We start from the raw sequence: 19,047 nt of genomic DNA on the forward strand, positions 1-19,047 counted from the left end.
ATGTGATGGTTATTAAAAAAAAAATGAATGTTGAGTCTTAAGCCAAGTTTTTCACTCTTCTCTTTCACTTTCATCAAGAGGCTCCTTAAGTTTGCAATCAATAGCCAGACAAAAAAATAAAAGACAATTACAGTTGAAAACTATAATGTAAACATGATTAACCTAACAATATAAAATAATTACATACAGTTTGGGAGGTCAAGCAGAGTGATGTGGTAAGTGTAAGTACTTACATGCACATGTTTTCATCTGCCAAGCCAGTCTATGTCTTTTGCTTGGTGCATTTAATCCATTTATATTTAAGGTAGTTATTGATACATATGATCCTAATACCATTTTCTTAATTGTTTTGAGTTTAATTTCTGTAGGTCTTTTCCTTGCCTTGTTTCTTGTCTAGAGAAGTTCCTTAGCAGTTGTTGTAAAGCTGGCTTGGTGGTATTGAACTCTCTTAACTTTTGCTTGTCTGGAAAGCTTTTGATTTCTCCATCAAATCTGAAGGAGAGTCTGGCTGGGTAGAGTATTTTTGGTTCTTCCTTTTCATCACTTTAAATATATTATCATGCCATTCCCTTCTGGCTTATAGAGTTTTTGTTGAGAAATCAGCTGATAACCTGATGGGAGTTCCCTTGTATGTTATTTGTTGTTTCTTCCTTGTTGCTTTTAATATTTTATCTTTGTCTTTAATTTTTGTGAGTTTGATTACTATGGGTCTCGGTGTGTTCCTTCCTGAGTTTATCCTTCCTGGGACTCTCTGTGCTTACTAATTTGATTGACTGTTTCCTTTCCCATGTTATGGAAGTTTTCAGCATTATCTCTTCAAATATTTTCTCAGGCAGGTCATTTCTCTCTCTCTTCTCCTTCTGGGACTCCTATAATGCAAATGCTGGTGCATTTATTGTTGTCCCAGGGGTCACTTAGGCTGTCTTCTTTTCATTCTTTTCTCTATATTATTTTTTCTGTGGCAGTGATTTCCACCATTCTGTCCTCCATATAATTTATCTGTTTTTCTGTCTCAGTTATTCTGCTACTGATTTCTTATAATGTGTTTTTCATCTGTTTGTTCTTTAGTTCTTGTAGATCTTTGTAAACAGTTTTTGTATTTTCTCCATCATTTTCACAAGATCTTGGATCATCTTCACTATCATTATTCTGAATTCTTTTTCTGGAATGTTGCCTGTCTCCACCTCATTCAGTTGCTTTTCTGGGGTTTTGTCTTGTCCCTTCAACTGGGACATAACTTTATGCTTTTTCATCCTGATTAACCTTTTGTAATGTAGTTTTCAATACAAGAGAAGACTCTACACATGGACATCACCAGATGGTCAACACCAAAATCAGACTGATTATATTCTTTGCAGTCATAGATGGAGAAGCTCTATACAGTCAGCAAAAACAAGACCAGGGGCGGACTGTGGCTCAGATCATGAGCTCATTATTACCAAATTCAGACTTAAGTTGAAGAAAGTAGGGAAAACTGCTAGACCATTCAGGTATGACCTAAATCACATCCCTAATGATTATATAGTGGAAGTGAGAAATAGATTTAAGGGACTAGATCTGATAGACAGAGTGCCTGATGAACTATGGACGGAGGTTCGTGACATTCTACAGGGAACAGGGAGCAAGACCATCCCCAAGAAAAAGAAATGCAAAAAAGCAAAATGGCTGCCTGAGGAGGCCTTACAAATAGCTGTGAAAAGATGAGAAGCGAAAAGCAAAGGAGAAAAGGAAAGATATACCCATTTGAATGCAGAGTTCCAAAGAATAGCAAGGAGAGATAAGAAAGCCTTCTTTAGCGATCAATGCAAATAAATAGAGGAAAACAATAGAATGGGAAAGACTAGAGATTTCTTCAAGAAAATTAGAGATACCAAGGGAACATTTCATGCAAAGATGGGCATAATAAAGCACAGAAATGGTATGGGCCTAACAGAAGCAGAAGATAATAAGAAGAGGTGGCAAGAATACACAGAAGAACTGTACAAAAAAGATCTTCGTTACCCAGATAATCACGATGGTGTGATCACTCACCTAGAACCAGACATCCTGGAATGTGAAGGCAAGTGGGACTTAGGAAACATCACTACGAACAAAGCTAGTAAAGGTGATGGAATTCCAGTTGAGCTATTTCACATCCTAAAAGCTGATGCTGTGAAAGTGCTGCACTCAAAATGTCAGCAAATTTGGAAAACTCAGCAGTGGCCACAGGACTGGAAAAGTCAGTTTTCATTCCAGTTCCAAAGAAACACAATGCCAAAGAATGCTCAAACTATCGCACAATTGTACTCATCTCACACGCTAGCAAAGTAATGCTCAAAATTCTTCAAGCCAGGCTTCAACAGTATGTGAACTGTGAACTTCCAGATGTTCAAGCTGGTTTTAGAAAAGGCAGAGAAATCAGAGATCAAACTGCCAACATCCACTGGATCCTCACAAAAGCAAGAGAGTTCCAGAAAAACATATTTCTGCTTTATTGACTATGCCAAAGCCTTGACTGTGTGGATCACAACAAACTCTGGAAAATTCTGAAAGAGATGGGAATACCAGACCACTTGACCTGCCTCTTGAGAAATCTGTATGCAGGTCAAGAAGCAACAGTTAGAACTGGACATGGAACAACAGACTGGTTCCAAATAGGAAAAAGAGTATGTCAAGGCTATATATTGTCACTGTGCTTATTTAACTTATATGCAGAGTACATCATGAGAAATGCTAGGCTGGATGAAGCACAAGCTGGAATCAAGATTGCAGGGAGAAATATCAATAACTTCAGATATGCAGATGACACCACTCTTATGGCAGAAAGTGAAGAAGAACTAAAGAGCCTCTTGATGAAAGTGAAAGAGGAGAGTAAAAGTTGGCTTAAAGCTCAACATTCAGAAAACAAAGATCATGGCATCCAGTCCAATCACTTCATGGCAAATAGATGGAGAAACAGTGGAAACAGTGACAGACTTTATTTTCTCTTGGGCTCCCAAGTCACTGCAGATGGTGACTGCAGCCATGAAATTAAAAGACGCTTGCTCCTTGGAAGGAAACTTATGACCAATCTAGACAGCATATTAAAAAGCAGAGACATTACTTTGCCAACAAAGGTTCGTCTAGTCAAGGCTATGGTTTTTCCAGTGGTCATGTATGGATGTGAGAGTTGGACTATAAAGAAAGCTGAGTGGCGAGGAATTGATGTTTTTGAACTGTGGTGTTGGAGAAGACTCTTGAGAGTCCCTTGGACTGCAAGGAGATCCAACCAGTCCATCCTAAAGGAGATCAGTCCTGAGTGTTCATTGGTAGGACTGATGTTGAAGCTGAAATTCCAGTACTTTGGCCACCTGATGCGAAGAGCTGACTCATTTGAAAAGATCCTGATGCTGGGAAAGATTGAAGGCTAGAGGAGAAGAGGACAACAGAGAATAAGATGGTTGGATGGCATCACTGACTTGATGGACATGAGTTTGAGTAAACTCCGGGAGCTGGTGATGGACAGGGAGGCCTGGCATGCTGCAGTCCATGGGGTCACAAAGAGTCAGACATGACTGAGTGACTGAACTGACTGACTGACTAAATGTAGTTTTGATTCTAGCTGTGGGATTGTGGTTCTGCTTGCTTCTTCTATTTGCCCTCTGATGGAGGAGGCTAAGGGGCTTGTGTAAGCTTTTTGATGGGAGGGCCTGGCAGTGGGAAAAACTGGGTCTTGCTTTGGTGGGCAGGGCCTTGCTCAGTAAAACTTTAATCCAATTATCTGCTGATGGGTGGGGTTGTACCCTCACTGTTAGTTGTTTGGCCTGAGGCAACCCATCCCTGGGGTCGAGGGCTCTATGGTAGGGTTAATGGTGACCTCCCAGAGGGTGTATGCCAAAGGGGGCCTTCCAGGACTGCTGCTGCCAGTGGCCCCTTCCCTGTGGTAAGCCCCTGTTGATCCACGCCTCCACAGGAGACCCTCCAACACTAGCAGGTGGTTTTGGTTGAGTCTCCTGTGAGGTCACTTCTCCTTTTCTCATGGTCTTGGTGCACATAAGATTTTGTTTGTACTCTCCAAGACTGGAGACTCTGTTTCCCTCAGTCCTGTGGAAGTCCTATAATCAAATCCCGCTGGCCTTCAAGGTCAGATTCCCTGGGAATTCCCAGTCTCTTTGTTGGATCCCCAGGCTGGGAAGCTTGACATGGGGTTCAGAACCTTCACAACAGTGGGAAAACTCCTTTTGTATTATTGTTCTCCAGTTTGTGGGTCACCAACCCGGCAGGTATAGGATTTGATTTTATTGTGGTTGTGCTCCTCCTACTGTTTCACTGTGTCTTCTTTGTCTCTGGACATGGGGTATATTTTTGTGGTGGGTTCCAGCATCCTCCTGTCAATGGTTGTTCAACAGCTAGGTGCGATTTTGGTGCTCTTGCAGAAGGAGATGAGTGCATGTCCTACTCTGCCATCTTGAACTGGAAGCTTAAATAACTTGGTCTTTTGTCTGATTGTCCAATGAGGCTTTTCTTCTTCCTTTAAAAACCAATAATTTTACTAGAGTATGTGTCACTGTTGACCAGTCTGGGTTGATTTTCCCATGTAAATGGAGTTAAATTTTTAGTATATACTTGTAAGTACATTGCTTTTTCACTGAGCAATTTTTTTGATAGTGTAGCTTTTTAAATTATTATTTTTTTCCTATTATTTCAGCTTTCTTTTTTGGATATACCTGTTATACCTATGTTAAATCTTCTTTGTCCTCTGTAGCTATCACTTTTCTCAAATCTTCTTAACCTTTACTTTGTACATTTATTTCCTCCTTCCCTCCTTTGTTTCTCTTGGACTTATTTGCTTTTTTGCTTCCCAGGTGGCACTAGCGGTAAAGAACCCACCTGCCAACGTAGGAGACATAAGAGACACAGGTTCAATCCCTGGGTCAGGAAGATCTGCTGGAGGAGGGCATGGCAACCCATTCCAGGAGAATCCCATGGAGAGAAGTCTAGTGGGCTAAAGTGCAGAGGGTCACAAAGATTTGTATACAACAGAAGCAACATAGGACATAGCACATCCATCTAGTTTAATACTCAGTTTCTCAGAATTTTCCTCTTTATTTCTAATTCTTACTTGAGTTCATCTGCATTTTTTTCCAGACCTTGTTTTTAACCAATCATCTCATTTCTGAATTTTTCATATTCTACTTTTTTGCTATTCTATCATAGCTTCTATAATCTTAATTTTTAAAGCTCATTTAAATATTAGACATGGCTTTATTTTACAAGCATATATCTCTGCATTCTTTCATTATTTATAGGGATGTTATTCCAAATTTAACCCATTAATTTTTTTTCTTTTAATAATTTTACATGGGATTGTTGTTCATGTTATATGAGATGGGGCAGAACTGCTTCCCTAGCTTCATAGTTTCAGGATGTCTTTCTGTGTGGTTTTTGAAAAGTGATGAAAAAAATAGCACAAACAAAAAACCTCATACTTTCCGTTCCTCTCCCAACTTTCCTTTCCCTCTTCCTTTGCACTCAGTTTCTCTCTCCTTGTCAAATTGAATCCACTTCCAGCAGCATCACCTTTGTGGGAGGCTTTTTGGAAAGGAGCTTTGGGCTGTTAGTTTTGACTTGAGAAAGGCCACACGCTGTCAGGGATACCTGTAGGGGACCTGAGACTAAGGTGTCTGCAACCTGTACTTTTTCATTAGAGTATTAAGATGTTATGTGCATTTCTCACACTCATGAATGTACGGTAGAGTTTTCCAGTGGTTACAAGATGTGTGATAGTATAACAAAATGAATGCAAGGCAGATATGAGAATCCAGTTGTTTTCTCTTATCAGAACTTAAAGAGATTTGCAAAAATTAAAAACAATGCCACTAACTTAAAAAAAATATAGCTATTTTTCACAAAGATTTATATTAAGAAGTACTGAATGGGTTTATGTTCTTTAAGTGAATTATTTTAGAAAGGTGTCAATTACTAATATATATATATGTGTGTGTGTGTGTGTGTGTGTGTGTGTGTATGTGTGTGTGTCTGGGCATGTTAAATCACTTCAGTTGTGTCCGACCCTTTGTGATCCTATGGACTATAGGCCACCAGGCTCTTCTGTCTATGAGGTTCTCCAGGCAAGAATACTAGAGTGGGTTGCTATGCCCCTCTCCAGGGGATATTCCCGACCCACGGATCAAACCCTTATTGTCTCCTGCATTGGCAGGCATGTTCTTTACCACTAGCACCACTAGAGAAGCCCAATATATATATATATTAAAAAATATAACTATAAATATATATAATATATAATTATATATAATATGTAACTATATATAATAATTTGTTATAATTATTATATGTATAATTATATATTGTATCTATTATACTATATATTATAATTATACATATTATATAAGTATTACATAATTATATATTATAAATTATATAATTATAATATATAACTATATACTATATGATTATATAATTACATATAATTATATAATATATATTATTTATATATATAACACACACATATATTTAAATCAATAAATATATAATAGAAATAAGCAAGAGCTCTTTGAGGAACTGACTGATTCTTAGGCAAGCAGAGTGGCCCTGAGACAAGCCGGCCTGAACTGCTGCATAGGAGCCAGTGTTTGTCGTATGCTTCTCTGTGTGTGGAAACCACTGTTGTATGCGTGTGCAGGCTTCAGTGACTCTACAGCCTTGCTTTCTGTTGCACAGAATCTCAGTTGCTGAGAGTGGGATGGTGAAGTTATAAGCCTAACTGTGGCTTTGTCTATTTCTCCTTTCAGCTCTACCAGGTTTTGCTTCATGTGTTTGGAAGCTCTGATGGTTGGTGTGGACTTACTCAGAATTATGTATCCCTGGTGGGCTGATCCTTTCATCACTGTGTAATGTTTCTGTGGGGAAGGAAATGGCAACCCACTTCAGTATTCTTGCTTGGAAAACCCCATGGACGGAGGAGCCTGGCAGCCCATGGGGTTGCAAAAGAGTCAGACACAATTTAGTGACTAAACAACAGAAACAAATGTTTCTGTAATTTTCTTTGCTCTAAAGTCTACTTCATCTAATAAACCATTCTGCTTTTAAAAAATAACATATGATACAACCTATCTATAACATTGTATTTTAATCGTTCTCGAAGGCAGGATTTATTAATCATTTTTATCTACTAAGCCAATCTGTCTTTGGTGCATTTAGACCATCTGAATTTAGGTAATTGTTAATTTGTCAGCCATTTGATTATTTGTGTTTGTTTGTTTTCTATATTCCTCATTCTTCTTCTCTTTCCTGTTATAGTTATTTAAACATAAAAAAAAAATCCCATCTTGATTATAGTGAGTATATCACTAGAGTTTTCCTAGTGCTTACTCTAGATATATGTAACTTGGTAGTCTACTGGCATGGGATGTTTTATTCTCCAGGCCAGAATACTGGAGTGGGTAGCCTGTCCCTTCTCCAGGGGATCTTCCCAACCCAGGGATCAAACCCAGGTCTCCTGCAATGCAGGCGGATTCTTTACCAGCTGAGCCACAAGGGAAACCCAAATACTGGAGTGTGTAGCTTATCCCTTCTCCAGTGGATCTTCCCGACCCAGGGATTAAACTGGGGTCTCCTGCATTGCAGGTGGATTCTTTACCAACTGAGCTATCAGGGAAGCCCGTTGAATGAAGTGGAGAACCATTACTTCCATTATGGCCCTGTACACTCTACTTCCTTGTTTTTATTTATTTAAATTAATATTTACTGGTGTATAGTTGCCTTACAATGTTAAGTTTCTATTGTATAGCAAAGCAAAGCTATACATATACATATATCCCCTCTTTTTTGGGTTTTCCTTCCTTTTAGGTCACCACAGAGCACTAGTTTCCTGAGCTATACAGTGGGTTTTCATTAGCTATCTATTTCATACATAGTATCAATAGTGTACTATACGGTAATTCCAATCTCCCAATTCATCCCACCTTCCCCTTAGTGTCCAAACATTTGTTCTCTGCATCTGTGTCTCTATCTCTGCTTTACAAATAACCCAATTTTTAAATATAACTGACCTAGGTATACACTGATACCAGGGCTCTACCTTCGTTTCCTCCACCCTCCTCCCTTTTACCCACGTTACATTTGTTGAGTCCTCTCTATGCACCAGTGTTACACCACGAGTAGCAGTTTTCATGGATGAAAATACCAACAAATCCAGCATCTTACGTTTAAGTCACATGAGACACATATATGGACTTTGTTTTTAAACTTTATCACCTCTTAAAAGGCCTGTCTCCAAACACAGTCACATTCTGAGGTACTAGGGGTTAGGATTTCAACATATGAATTTTAGGACTTAATTCAGCTCACGACACCGCCCTACCTCTGTGGTCATCGGGTAGTTGAATTTAATTACATTTAACAAAGTGTTAATTAATACATAGTTTGAAGGGATCAGAGCTGAGTTTTGAAGGACATTCAGAATTAACAATAATAAAGTATCGAGAATTATTCTTGCACCATTGTATAGAAAGAATGAAGGTGTGGACTGAAGTGGGTAGCTAAGTGGCAGACAATGTAGAACTCATTCTGGGTGCTGATGGCATGAGATGGCATGAACAAGTGACATACAGACATGCACTAGATTTGGCTCCTGATGGAGGGATGAATGACAATGATTCCTGGGTGTCCCCAGCATCAGCAGAGTGGAAGCTCAGAGGAGCACAAATCAGTTGCTGAAAGAATAGTTCTATATTAATCGCTTTCATTTGTTTTGGAACTCTGAGCATAAAGGATATTCTTAGAAAGTAATTGATCATCTAAACTTTGCTAAAATAATTTAGAAAATGTCACCTACTGGCCCCAGGAAAATTAAATTTAGTATTTGGTTGAACTGTATAAAATGGCCCACATTTGATAATTTTGACCTGCAGAAATGGCCATTCAATATGGTTCAACATAATTCAATGTCTGAGTAGTCTGTTTTATTTTTAAGAGGAGAAAGAAATGAAAAGGCAATTCACTAAATCAAAACCAATTAGTATTTGCAGACTGTAATCAAATGGTTAGGTAAGTAGGAATGTATTCTAAAAATATAACTTTTCTCCCAAAGAGGCATTCTGAAGAGTAAAACATTATTTAATTTTAATCAAGAAAGCCAGGAGGCAAGGGCATAATAGCCTTCTATTGTGATGTAAATTGCAGTGGATGTATAAAACTTTTATTTTTCAGGGCAAAAGATTTTATGATATTAAAATCTAGTTGGGACATTATTTTTAGTGACTAGCTATTTTAATCGACTATTTAGAATGAAGGTTCAATACAGCTCTACTGTTGAATGGCTCCATTGTGATTACTTGTAAATCAGTTTTATTGTCAGCCAGTGTTGGGCTAATCAGAGATCAGCTCATGCTTAAAAGCATAACTAAAAAATAATCCACTGATGTGTAACAGGATTTGTTGAATCTTTTTCCTGCCATTTTATCTGTAAATAATTTTCAACCACCTAACACTGAAAAGTGAAATTCACTCAGTCGTGTCTAACTTTGTGACCCCATGGACTACACAGTCCATGGAATTCTCTAGGCCAGAATACTGGAGTGGGTAGCCTTTCCCTTCTCCAGGGGATCTTCCCGATCCAGGGATCGACCCAGGTCTCCTACATTGCAGGCGGATTCTTTACCAGCTGATCCCCAAGTAAGCCCAGATATTAGGGCTTTCCTGATAGCTCAGATGGTAAAGAATTCACCTGCAATGCAGAAGACCCTGGTTCAATTCCTGGGTCGGGAAGATCTGCTGGAGAACGGATAGTCTACCCCCTCCAGTATTCTGGCCTGGAGAATTCCATGGACTGTATAGTTTATGGGGTCACAAAGAGTCGGACACAACTGAGCAACTTTCACTTCAACACTGGAAAGAGCTCCTTGGGTAAGGTGTTACTCTTGGGTCACATTCAAGCACCAAAGGAAATGTAGTTCTTAATTTACTGAAAATGTATCAATGTTTAATAATTTTGAACAACAAAGATCCTATGAGTAAGCTGTCACTTTTAAACAATTCCTCAAATTATCTTCAAATTATTGGGGGCCTTCAGATATCAAGAACTTGGGGCACACACTCTGTCTACAACATACTATCTCTGGAAACTTTTTCAGACCTCTAGAGAACAGCCAGAAATAGCACCCAAGCATATAAGCAAGTGTCCTCCATTTAAGAGAAAAATATACAAACTTCCTCTCTATTGAAGTATGATATATGTTTATTTTCATGGAATCCAGAGTGATGAAAGCACATACTCTTTCTCAGATAGAACTGGGAAGTTTGTTGAAGCTATGAGAAAGTAGATCAGTATAGTGTTTCTGAGTTATGCAAACAGATGAAGCAACTTTAAAATAGCAGCACTTCATCTCAAAGAGCATCAGCAAGTTCTCTGAAACAGGAAAAAAACAGAAGTGGCAAGAAATCATGCACTTTCTATATATATATATATATATATATATATATATATATATATATATACGTTTGTGTGTATCACACACATATATATAATAGCAATAGAGTGAGCTCAGTCTTTTTCAGAGGACAAAAATTGCAGGATATTTCCACTGAAGTTATGGATAATGCAGTGCTCTGTTATGCCATCATGGAGTCTAGTGCTGAAAGGGCCTCAAGAGGGAGAACATACCTCAAAGTCAGTCAGAGGGGAATTCCTTCATCAGCTAAGTATGAAAAGTACTTCACTCCTGGTCTGGTAAGAGAAGTAATCAAGACAATGCATGTGCTCAGCCATGGTTGTTAAGTTCTGAATGGCAGTTTTGGCCCTTTCCACCCTGCTGAGCTGAATTTTTGCAGGCCTGTAACTTCTTCTAGTAGGTAGACTTCTATCCTCTGGGCTACAGAGAACTCTTCACCAGTTCAAATACTGGAAGGCAGGAATCCTGCTGACCTTGAGATTTTCCTCCCATATTCCTCTTAGAATCCTTCTATCTGCCTGCCTCCATCCCTTGGTCATTCTGAACCAACAGTGTCGGGGCTGACTAGAGCCTGGCCAGCTGACTACTCAGCCTGCAACTCAGACTGCTCATTAGGAAATCCTAATCACAAAGCCAAATCTTTATTATCAGGATCTCAAGAGCACTAAGCTAAAGAAGTACAAGACAAAGATCATGTGCTTTTCCCCCCCACTTTTATTCAAATAAATACAAAACCTGTATACAGCTTGATTAATCACACCGTCTCTCTTTCTCAGACTGGTGCACTTAGATTTTAGACACGCACTGCTGTGGTCACAGCATGGCCGTGCAGGATCTACCCTCTAATCCGAAATGATGACTTCAGATGCACAGGCCAAGAGCCACTTGTCAGATGAGCCATGGTGGCACCTGTCCATTTAGACTGACAAAGATGAGGATAAATGTCTTTTTAGGTATAAAATACATATCTTTATAATGTACCTTTGGATAAATGTAATTGTTTTCTCCCTGTCTTTCCCAGATCAGGCACTTGAAAAGAAGAAACGTCAGGAATGGGCAAACCAGTTCACTAAAATTCACTGGATTTGATTTCCTAAAAATTCAAACAGTATGGCATTTGCCACTAGTTAGTAAGACCAATAATGACAGACATTTTTGATGTGCTAGAGTTGATTCAGAAATGTACAAGTTGGAGAAATTTCATTTCTTGTAAATCAGTTACTCTCTCTGAAATTCTGTCTTTAAGATTAAGTAGTAGCTTTAGCTTGAAACTGGTTTAATATCATTTTTATTGGGAAAAAAAGAGAGGCTTGGCCTCTTGTGCCCCATATATTCACTTAAATAGTATTTAATGGCTTTGATTACTGATAGTTTGGTCTATAAGGAACTAAATAATTTAGGCAATTACTTCCTCTTATCTAAAACCAGTAGGGTGAATGCAACCTACAATGAGTCAAATTCAATTTAAAGATCTAAATTCTCACAGAAAAGCAACCAAAGATAAAGCCCTGAGGCAACTGGGTCTATGCAACAGCAGATTTAGGATGCGTGGGCTGGTGCTCATGCTATCACATCAGCATGAACAGAACTGCCTCTGGGGAGTGGCTGTGGCTATGGCGCCCGCCGCTGTAAGACAGTTCTGCTGGAGTCCTACAGCTTCCTACACTGCTTGTCACCGATCCTACTTTCTCTGTAAAGATGCTGCTCAGCTCAGCAACAGCCCAGGAGAGTGGGAATAAGGCTTGATGTATTAAGAATTGTTCCTTCTGCCTGTGACAGCAGAAGTCAGTGAGGCTGTCAGGAAGCCTGACAAAGAGGAAGCCTATTTCCTACAATAAAAAGTCCCAAACACTGTACTGTCAATCCTTTAACATAAAACTAAAACACTCACAAAAATAATACATTTGAGACTCTTTGCCACATTTATAAAAAGAAAAAACAAAAATTCAAACAAATGTAAAAAAAATCCTTTAAAATGCTGTAACAATAGCCTTCTTATAACAAATATCATACAGTTTAAGACACTTGGTGACTTCCTTAAGGTCATGTATCAGGGCATACACAATAAAGTTTTACTATTAAAATTATCTATTTCGTAAACAGATAATTCCATCAATAAAGAGAAGAGCTCCATCAATAAAATAATTGTTTTGGAAAGAAGAGTTATAACTTTTTCCAAAATGTCAAAAAAGAACAAGGATGTAAACACCACATTCTTAAAATATTAATACAACAATATTAATTCAGTTAAATAAATACATAAATAAAAGAAGTGGCACCAACTTTATGGCAATTTTTTAACATAAAAATGTAACTGAAGGATATTTTAAAATAAATAATTGCTCCAAACAGGAACAAGCATTTCTGAGCACAAACCGAGAGCATCTGAAATAAAGTGCTATGAAATGAGGCAGTTCCACACTTCAATTTGTTCAGCTATGAGCAGAAATGCCACCCAGATCTTCAAGTCTGAAATAGTCATGAAGGGAAAGTCAGCGTCACTAAATGCCAGGCTCAGGGCTATCTTTTGTCACTTTTCTTTTTTCTTCCAGTGTGTGCTTAAATATTTTCTTCAGGGTGTTGTAGACTATTGGTCCATTTTCAGAATCAAAATTAACCTAGTGATAAAGAAAATTTATATTCAGTATACTATAACAGGAATTCAGGATACTATAACCAGTCTTTATTCTGGAAGGAAAGAAAGGGGATGGAGAAAATCAAAGACTTACAAACAAAATTACATATAATTAAGAAGGACACACAATACAGTTCACATATTAGTTTAAATTAAAGTACTACATTAGAACTGCCAGTTATGTCAATACTGCACTTACGAATGAAAACTAAAACAATTAAATCTAGTGCCTGGATAGGTACTGTACTCATGAGGCAAGCCAACAGTGAGTGTGATGGGGGTTTTGAATCCAGAGACTAATCATGGCTGGCCTAAGGGAAAAGTCTCCTTATTAAAATAGTGCACACCAGCTTAAGTGTTGCACCGAGGTGACCTGAATAGGAAGCCTAGTTCTCTGTAAGCAATTGTAGCCTCGTGTCATATCTAACCTTTCTGTAAAATGGAGATCACAACATCCATCTCCTTAGGATTTCTGTGAGTACAAAATATGAAGATCTAACACGGACATGACACATGTAAAAACCTCTCTGTAAAAGTTTATTTCCTTTCCCACTGGTGGGAAGGCACCATGTACACATGTTTGGATTTTTTATGCAAGTTCACTGTTTTGCAGGGTTGCAAAGACAGGACAGAGAACCAGAGCAGTCACCACACCTCCACCCTGCTCCCACTGCCAAATGTGCACTCCTTAGGAAAAGATCAGGACTCCTTGACCAGTGATCCCTTCCCTTCGGGAGGGAGACAGGAAGGCCGTGCCTTCCAGGGGGGCTGGAAGGGTCTCACACAACTTGAGGACATTGGCAGAAGACATGACAGTGTTGGGTCAAACAACTTTATGACTGAAGGCAGCACACGCTCCATAATCACATGGGTTCCCTTGCCTTCCAAGCCCCCTGGGGGTGATGCAGAGCGGCACAAGTGGAGGCCACACAAGCAAGGAGTCTGCCTCCCCGCTGAGGAACTCCCCAGTGTCTGATGAGGGAGCTGTGCCAAGGCTGCTAAGCTGTGGCCTGAAGAAAATCTTATCTATTACACTGGAAGCAGATGCTACACAGATTTCCTTGATGAGCTAGTCTGGAATAAAAGCTATCAGGGCCTCTATTCCTAAGACTGTACACAAGGGGAGAGACCTAAGAACAGTCTTCTAACATTTTTATAGACAGATTTGGAACAACCAGTATATTTAACTTTTTATTAGTATCACTGTGAAAGGTCAATAGAAATTGTAAAGAATTCCTACTGCTTTCAGGGAGACCAGTATTAAGGACTTATTTTTAATTAAATTCAGAAATTTAACTTTATCTTAATCTTGTTTTGTCTATCCTATCTGAAAAACTTAATAATATTAGTAAGGCCTGAACTGCATACTTTGTTACACACCAAACCACAGCCCTCTCCACAGAGCAGGTAATCTCTGGGTCTATGAAAACATAAACACAGTTGTAAAAGATCACATAGTTTGGTTTTGATGTGCTAACTCAGAAACAGTCACAAAGAGACTGACTGAGAGGATGCAAAGTGGTTAATGCTGTAAAGCTCTAGATGAAGAAAAAAGCTCCTGATGAGGAACAAAGAAATCTGTAAGAAGGACATCACTTTGGGAAGACTGGATGGGGAAAGAGACTGGTGAATGAGTACAAATAACAATTGCTATTAATATAAATGTTTGCCAAAGACACTGTCATCAAAAAACAGGGTTCTTTGTTTAATGATATTTTGGTATCACATACAAGAGACACAAAACAAATTAGCTGAGGGGAACCTTTTCTCTTGGCATGAAATCTGGCATCTTTCTTCAGTCAGGAAAGACTGCTGCAGGACAAAAGGATGTGCATGGTAAGGAAACTTTACTTAGGATTTGCCAACCAGACACGGTACTGAACTGCCAAAGCTGGATGTTAAACTCTCAATAGGTGGTTTCTTGTTCAGACCCAAGATAGAACTGGCTCAAGAAGAAAAGATTCTCTACTAGGGTTAGAATTCTACTAGGCACATGATTTAAAAATATTTCCTCAACACTCAATTGTTTCTCTCTACATAAAAGTTCTTTGTTTCAAAGTTTTCCTTCAAAAAGCCCACGGTTCAGCCTTTTCTTATATCATTGTTAGGAAACTGGTATTTTTTAGCCAAAAGTCTGTAACTTTCATGAAATGTCAAACATATTTCCATTAAAGGGAAACATGGCCAAAAGTTTTATTTTAGAGAAGGCTGATGACCTCTGGATTCTGATTTACTAAGATTATGCTGACTGTGGTCTGAAGTGGAAAGGAGGAGTGCAACCCACCTTAGTGAAAGCTTTAATGGCGCGGGCAAGGACAGCTTCCTCCACGTCTGCAGGAATCGTCTGCAGGCTCACTATGCAATGCAACACGCAAAGAATAGTTTGTTGCTGGCCCTGTTTTGCAGAAATCAAAATCAAACAAGTTGTCTGAAAAATGCCTCAAGAGATAAACTCAAAACAACTGCTGAGCCAAGAACTGGTTTGCAATCAAGTATTCACTACCTCAAATACTAAACTATCTACCAAGGGCTCTACCAATGTTTACTGTTATATGTTAATCTGAACAGCTGTCAGGAGATAATATCAAAGCTGGTTATTTATTACACAAAATATAGTTGAATCTGAAGATAAGTGGAACTTTTAATCAAACACCTTCCATGCAGTGTACTGAAGACGATTCATTCTTGCTGTTTCTAGACACAGTCACTTCAGTACACCTAGTAGACGCTGGCACCTCACACAATATGTGTACAGACAGCTGAGTACTTAGCACTCAGTACCTTCATCATGTCATACCAGTTGCAGACAATACTGAATGGGAAAGGACAGAAGAAGAAAGACCACCACAGTCATCCAGGAACATGCTAAAGCATAAGGGGAAAGGTCCCTGAAGAATGTGTCCCCAGCTTAACTCCTAACAGTTGTTTCCTTTGGAGAAGCAAAGGAGAAACCCCATTACTGGAGCAATTTGCATCAAACACACCCTGTCCACTGAGTCACTAATTTTACTTCTGAACATCTACTCCAAGGACATAATCTGAAATGCACAAAAACATGCAATCACAAATTATCATTACAGTGATCTGTATCAAAACTCTAAATAATGTAAACACCCTGAATGTGAGGACTGGAGTGAATAATGTGGAAATAGCACAATGAGACAGCAAAGTACAGGACTTCAGTGCCAGAGTTTGTATCCTGCTCTGACACATGCTACATGCTGTGGGCAGACAGCTTCACATTCCCTCTTCTGAAAATGGGGCCTCTACCTCTCTGAGCAATGGAGATGAACAAAGGTGAAAACAGAAATTATGACCTAGCAAGGGCCTGGCCCACTGCCACCCAATCCGTCAAAGTTAACTGCCTTCCTTATCCCTGCTCTGGATTCATCTCTGTCATTCAAATGCTCATGGGCATCACACAACTGTGCACAAATGCCTGTGTGTATCTCTGTGTGTCTATATTAAGCAGTAGTTAGTAGCAGAAGATTTGGAAGCAATGAAATGTTTATACCACAGCATAGCAGATTACGCAAGGCTGATTATGAGGTAACACTGTTTCCTAAAACAAAACAAATCCTATTTACAGATGAAAATTTAATATCTCCACATGGTTAAAAATATTAAATTGTATAAAAGAATCTACAATGAAAAGTCTCTCTTGCTTTCTAGATCCACTGTCTCCGATTACTATTCTCTAAAGGCAACCATCATGATCAGTTCCTTATTTTTCCTTCTATATTGTATACATTCACAAATTACACACATAAATGTATATGTGACACACACCCTTTTTAAAGAAATACAAATGAATGCATATTCCAACCCACTTCAGTTAGTCACATTATATGCTCACAGTAAATAAGTAGAAACAAATACCTGAAAATGAGAAAGTGATTAGTTGTAACATATCTCATGTTAGAGCATTATCTACCCATTTAAGTTTACATTTATGAAAAACACATGGAAAAACATCTATGTTATAATTCTGAGCAAAAATGAAGTATAACATTTTATGTGAAATAATTTTTACCAAGTTAACATAAGTATTGATAAGACTGAAAGAAAAAACTTGAAAATGTTTCAATGAAAATGTTTAAAGTAGCTCTCCTGACTCATTTGATGTTGGGAAAGATTGAAGTCAGGAGGAGAAGGGGACAACAGAGGATGAGATGGTTAGATGGCATCACCGACTCAATGGACATGAGTTTGGGTAAACTCCGGGAGTTGGTGGTGGACAGGGAGGCCTGACGTGTTGCAGTTCATGGGTCGCAAAGAGTCAGACATGACTGAGAGACTGAACTGAACTGAACTGAACCTGGGGTTATGGGTATTTTCCAGTTTTCTTTTTGTATCTTCTGAATGTTTATATTCGGGGTGCATTTCTTCCCTTACTTTGGAAAATTTTAAATTAGACCTCAATATGGAATTCTGTGAGTCCTCCTTTTTTAAAAAATGGTTATTTTTAGTGTGTAAAACTTGTACTGAGGGCCTCAGTTAACTTCATCAACTGTTCAACAGCTATTTTACCTTTTCTAACAAGAACAGTGCTTCCGAGGCATCTGCACATCTGTTAACCAACATGTCCATGTCCTCTTTGGTTATCACAGGCTCCTTTAGCTGCTCCACCCAAGACCACATCAAACTGCACAGGATGAAAGGATCCTTTTCGCCACATATTCTTTCCCAAGCTCCGTCTCGGGAATTTAGTTCTTTCTAAAAAGGAAAGGAGAAAGAAAAAGAAAGAGAAAGGAGAGAGGACGGGACAGAAGAGGAGGGAAAGGAACAGAGAGAGAGAGGGACAAAGTGAGGGAGAGAGGAGGGCAGGGAGGCATGGTTTGACATCGGATGAGCCTTAGGCTCTCCAGGAGAGTAAAGTCTCAGGCTCTGAGGTGGGGACTGGAACCCCTCCCAGTGGTCCCCCTTTCACTCAGTACCCTGGGCTAAGACATTTAATTTCTCTAAGCCTCAGTTTCCCTTTGTGAAGTTCATTCCCACCCCACTGGTGGGATGACTAAACTGAGAGGGCTGTTAAAGCTCCTGATACTGAGAAGGCTTAGTTAACCCGAGTTCTCCATTTCGTTCAGAAAATACAGAAACAATTCAAGAAGGAAGCTGTCTTTTCAGGCTCCTTAGAACAAAACAAATATTTACTGCAAGGAAGTTGAATGGTAAATGAAAAAGTATAAAAGTGCCAAAAAGTTAATAAATGTGGTATATATAAACTATTTCTTTCAAATTCCTTTTTAGAATCCCACGTAAAATTTACCAAGTCCTGCATTCTGAATTTGATAAGGTAAAACAACTAGGAAGTTTTGCCAATAATCCAAATGCCTGGAGATAATTTAAGGAGATTTTAAAACTTTACCTCACAGAGAGTAAGGGGGAAAGTAAGGTAACTATTTTTAATTCTGAGAGGGTTCAGATTTATGTTTTAATAAATAAAATACATGTTTGCAATAGTAATAAGCAGAATAATTACCACCATTCATTCATTCACCCCACCTAATATTCATAGAATACTTATAGTATGACAGGAATGATGACACAAGATTTTTCTCTGCTTCGTATAGCAACCCAGCATGGAGGTCTCCTTTACTGATGAATGTACTGGGAAGTTCATGAAAGAAGAAGTAACTTGCCGGAGCCCAAACTAAGAGAGCACATTCCCAACCCAGATCTGCTCTACCCCAGTCTGTGATATTTTTCTCATGCTATCAGGGTCCTCCAGCACTGGTTTCTCTTTATTTTCTCATAAATAAGTCCAAACTTTTAGTTATGAGATAGTCCATCATATCTCATAGATCATGTACATAGCAGAGTAGCTTTTATTCAATTTTATGTTATGCAGAAATGACATGACTCAAAGATCCCCTTAGTAAAATGATCGTTACATCATTGCTGTTTTCTGAAAATTTCCAATGGGGCTAGGAAAAACATCAGGGATGATGGAAAGTATTAAACACATGAACTGTATCCTGG

The 19,047-nt window shown here is 38.7% G+C and overlaps 1 protein-coding gene across 3 annotated transcripts in view; it reads right to left on the bottom strand.

Annotated features, from left to right (window-relative positions):
* Positions 1-11,135: 11,135 nt before the first annotated feature.
* The window catches only part of PTPDC1 (protein tyrosine phosphatase domain containing 1), a 69,932-nt gene continuing 62,020 nt past the window's right edge, over positions 11,136-19,047 (bottom strand). For all 3 annotated transcript variants that reach the window (XM_043927539.1, XM_043927538.1, XM_043927541.1), the window contains 3 exons: positions 17,596-17,781; positions 15,350-15,460; positions 11,136-13,048 (listed from right to left, as the gene is read on the bottom strand). In XM_043927539.1, coding sequence (XP_043783474.1) covers positions 12,932-13,048; positions 15,350-15,460; positions 17,596-17,781 — 414 coding nt within the window. In that variant the 3' untranslated portion in view covers positions 11,136-12,931. The remainder of the gene's footprint in view (positions 13,049-15,349; positions 15,461-17,595; positions 17,782-19,047) is intronic.

The sequence above is a fragment of the Cervus elaphus genome, chromosome 16 (assembly GCF_910594005.1).
Source record: "Cervus elaphus chromosome 16, mCerEla1.1, whole genome shotgun sequence".
Classification (NCBI taxonomy): domain Eukaryota; kingdom Metazoa; phylum Chordata; class Mammalia; order Artiodactyla; family Cervidae; genus Cervus; species Cervus elaphus.